Source organism: Volvox carteri (genome assembly GCF_000143455.1).
Source record: "Volvox carteri f. nagariensis unplaced genomic scaffold VOLCAscaffold_33, whole genome shotgun sequence".
Taxonomy (NCBI): domain Eukaryota; kingdom Viridiplantae; phylum Chlorophyta; class Chlorophyceae; order Chlamydomonadales; family Volvocaceae; genus Volvox; species Volvox carteri.
The window spans coordinates 75,624-79,578 of record NW_003307576.1 but is presented as its reverse complement, the minus strand read 5'-3'; the positions used below and the strand labels follow the sequence as shown (position 1 = coordinate 79,578).

Genomic DNA, 3,955 nt, shown 5'->3' with positions numbered 1-3,955 from the left:
CACTAACCTCACCCCCAAACACCAACTAGACCGCTGCAACACACATACATACATACACACAGGAGCTGGATACCAATGATGATGGCGAGGTGGCGTACCGGGAGTTCCTGCTCGCCTACCTGCGGCACCGGGGAGGGGACTTCCTAGGGCCCAGACTGCTGGCTCCGGAACCACTCACCGCCGACCCCGCGACCTCTCCCTCCACTCAGCAGCGACCTGGCAGTAGCAGGGGGCCCCCGGCAGCTGCGGCTGCTGCCGGGCTGCCGGATGGGGGGGGTGAGGATGAGGACGGCGCTGTAGGTGATCCGGCGGCGGGTGGCAGTGGCAGTACGGCCGCAGTAGCTACGGGCCCCAGTCTACCCCTACCTCAACCAGCAGTAGCAGCAGCAGGGGGGGTTGCGACTGGAGGGGGCTGGCAGCGAGCCAACCGGGCGGTGGCTCAGGGGCAGCTGTCCCAGGCGTTCTGGGACCAGGCGTACGCTCTCAGGAAACTCAGGTGAGGGCGTGTGGGGGGGTGGAGGTGCCTGAAGTGGGAGGGGTAGAGGATGGGGAAGGGGGGGGGCGGGAGCTGATGGGGACAGTATAATCAGATGGAACGACCTCCGGGGTGCGAAGGGGGGGGTGGCGAGGCTTGTCCTACTTCTTGTTGGAGGAAGGGGAAGGGAAATAAATCAGTGCGGAATTGATCCGGTTCAAAAACGGTAAAACCTAAAACCGTACTAACGGCCCCGGCGGTTCTCTATCCTCACAGGAATCGAGACGGGGAGGCGGCGGCAGCAGCACGACAGGTACGGCATTGTACGGTGCGACATGACGTGGCATTGTACGGTGCGACATGACGTGGCATTGTACGGTGCGACATGACGTGGCATTGTACGGTGCGACATGACGTGGCATTGTACGGTGCGACATGACGTGGCATTGTACGGTGCGACATGACGTGGCATTGTACGGTGCGACATGACGTGGCATTGTACGGTGCGACATGACGTGGCATTGTACGGTGCGACATGACGTGGCGTGATACCAGATTTTCCGTAGTGTTGTTTGTCCTCGTTTCTCTCGTCCTCCCCCCTCTCCCCCCACCCCTCATGCCCCCTGCGGCCAGTGCTCAGCCGTAACAACTAACCCCCGCACCGACTGATGGACTTAGGGTTCATCAATTTGGGAGAGGGGGGTTAACCGAATGGGCAGTTGGTTAGACGGTAAAACCCCAAACTCCCGTACACACATATGTCCCCACCTCCCAACATTGGCATTGCAGGGTGCAAGTGTGAAGGCTGAGAGGGCGGCAGCCGCAGCGGCAGGCCCGCCCACCGGTGGCGGCGTGAAGGCGGGCAAGGGGCCCGGGGGAGGCAGTGCGGCGGGTATAGCAGCTGTACGACAGCTGGGTGCCAGGGCGTTAGGTGCCCTGGGAGGTGAGAGCTATGCCGCACGGCGCTGCGCGGCTGAGTTGCCGAAGGGGGGAAAACGGGGGGGGGAGATGTACGACAATAAAATAATCACTCACTCAGACGTGTGTGTCTGTGTGTGCACATGTCCCAAATGGAGAGGCGAGTACGGAAATGATCAAGTACGGAAAGTCTTTATCGGGTTTTCTTGGGGGATTATTAGTCCCGTTTACCCGTCCCTCCTCTCCCTGCCGCCTCCATGTGGTCTCGAACTGCCCCCTCATTGCATAAGGCCCTCGTGCACCCGTGACCCCCCGCTCACCCGCCCCTGCCCCCTAGGTGTGTTGGGTTTCGGAGCCACCGGCTCCGCCCTCCCCCTCGTGGCACTGGCCGGGCTGGACAACATCGCACAGGAGGAGCTCAGCGAGGTGCAGAGGTGTGCGTGGATCGTGTACGGCAACCTGCGTACGGCAGCCAGGTAAGGACGGGAGGTGCATGCATGGACAGGAGCATAAACGCCGGTGGGGGTCGCCTCCTCCACTCCCCTTCAGATTCCTTCCACCGCCCCTTGAACCACCTTTCTCTGCACCACCCTCCCTCCTGCCCCATGCGTCCCCCTTTCCCAACTCCCTAATCTATATCATTGCCGTACACCGCTCCTCCTGCCCGTCCGCCCAGGTACCTTCAGGACGCGCAGGCCGACGGCTACGTGGCCGCCAGCGGCAAGGTGGGGGGAGCACCGGGACTGACTTCCTGGCAGGCGGCGGAGCGCACCGCCCTGGAGTCCGTCATGCGGGGGCTCACGGAGCCGGGGGCGCTGTTCGGGGGGCAGCAGCAGCAGCAGCAGGGGGGGGGAGGCTACTACGGCAACAGCTACCAGCAAGACCGGGAGGGGGAGAGTCCGGCGGCGGCGGCGGCGGCCGCTTTTGGCCCCCACGGCCCCCGTTCCTGGCTGCAGGCGCTTTCCGGGGTGGTTCACACGGGGTCCGCCAAGGGGGGTGGGGGGGGAGGGGGCCTGCTGGACAGCTCGCCAGGCGGTGGTGGAAGGTGGGTCGGCAGGGATACTTCGCAATGGTTGGACAGTTAGTAGTTAGCGGTTGAAGTTGGAGTTGAGCACACGCACCTCTCTATCGTTGGACGACTTCCTTCACGTCCTCCTCTGGGAGGAAAAATAAAAGAATTTGGATGAAAATGAATGGATGAATGTGAAAATCTTAAAACCCATCTCCCGCCCTCCCGCGCAACATCTCGGGCACCTCACCTCCGGCGTACCCCTCATAAATCCAGATCTCATATTCGCGACACCACCCTCCTGGAGCTGCTGGTCGACCTGTCCTCCAGCAACCGGTGTGCGGCCCACGGGGAGGTGCTGTGCGAGGGGGATGAGAAGCTGGTGGGCCCTATGGTGGGTCCCTCGCCCTTGCTGAGGGGCCGGAGCCTGGCGGATGTTGTGACGCAGCTGGGGGCTGACTGTGCTGAGGAGGTGGCCACCGCGGTGGGGGCGCTGGCGCTGGACATTGCCAGCGAGGGGGCTGCGCGGGCGGGTGTGGCCCCCCCCGTGGGGGGTCTGGATGAGGTGTTTTGTGCGGGTGCACTGCGACTTGCTGCGGAGGAGGTGTGGGCGTTTGTGATGGACATGCAGGTACGGCAGTGTGAGTGAGCGGGGGGAGTGGGGGGAGTGGGGGAATGGGTGGGGGGGAACGAGGGGGGCAGAAAGGGGGGAGTGGGGGGTTTAGGAGATGTGGAGAATCTATGTGTGTGTTGGGAGTTGTCCGTTGATGTTAGTTGTGTCGTACATACACATGTGCCGTCATAACATGCAAGCCCGAACTCCCCCAAACCTGGACTGTAGTTTCCATTACTGGCTCTGTTCCGTTATCATGTCTCCCCCCTCCCCCCCCATCAGGCCCTGGTGGACCAGGTCATCTCCCCGCTGGTGGCGGCTGTTGATCAGAGTGTCCCCATCATTCAGAGGGAGTCCATTAAGACCATTTTCGGGGACACCAACATTGAGATCATCCTGGGTGAGGACATACATATGTACATACATACATAAACATGCATATGTACATATGCATGACTTCAATGATGTATATGCGTATGATTTGAAACAAGGTACGAAAAGCAGCATGTGGTGCGCAGGAATCCTGCTCCCGGTTCGCTCCCCCCCCCTCCACCTAACACTAGTCCCTTCAGAGTACTCAACCCTACATGTTGATGTTGTTACACACGTCCCCCCACCCCTTCAGAGTACGAGATTGAGCTGCTCAAGCTGCTCACACGCAGCTGGCGGGCGGGGGCCCGTACGGCAATGGTGGTGCCCTCGGTGGCGGGAGCCGCCCACTACATGATCGGTACGGCACAGAGGCGGCTGGCGGCGTCCCGACTGAGGGCGTTTGGAGGGGAGTTTCCGCCGTCGGCAGAGCAGGTGGGGACTGGGCGGTTTGTGTGTGTGTGGAGGGGGAAGGTCCCTTGGCCCCCTGAACCCGCACACTGCCCTCCTTTCTCCATGCGTCGGGAACCCCCCCCCGCCCACCCTCCTCCTGCTCGTTACACCCCCCCCC

The 3,955-nt window shown here is 62.0% G+C and overlaps 1 protein-coding gene across 1 annotated transcript in view; it reads left to right on the top strand.

Moving 5' to 3' along the window:
* Positions 1 to 3,955, top strand: part of VOLCADRAFT_93644 (uncharacterized protein) — a gene marked incomplete at both ends in the record, with an annotated part of 32,566 nt that overhangs the window by 17,720 nt on the left and 10,891 nt on the right. Inside the window, 10 exons of the mRNA XM_002952958.1 lie at positions 63 to 276; positions 376 to 496; positions 752 to 788; positions 1,265 to 1,418; positions 1,731 to 1,869; positions 2,070 to 2,118; positions 2,350 to 2,438; positions 2,679 to 3,033; positions 3,298 to 3,415; positions 3,641 to 3,819. Coding sequence (XP_002953004.1) covers positions 63 to 276; positions 376 to 496; positions 752 to 788; positions 1,265 to 1,418; positions 1,731 to 1,869; positions 2,070 to 2,118; positions 2,350 to 2,438; positions 2,679 to 3,033; positions 3,298 to 3,415; positions 3,641 to 3,819 — 1,455 coding nt within the window. The remainder of the gene's footprint in view (positions 1 to 62; positions 277 to 375; positions 497 to 751; positions 789 to 1,264; positions 1,419 to 1,730; positions 1,870 to 2,069; positions 2,119 to 2,349; positions 2,439 to 2,678; positions 3,034 to 3,297; positions 3,416 to 3,640; positions 3,820 to 3,955) is intronic.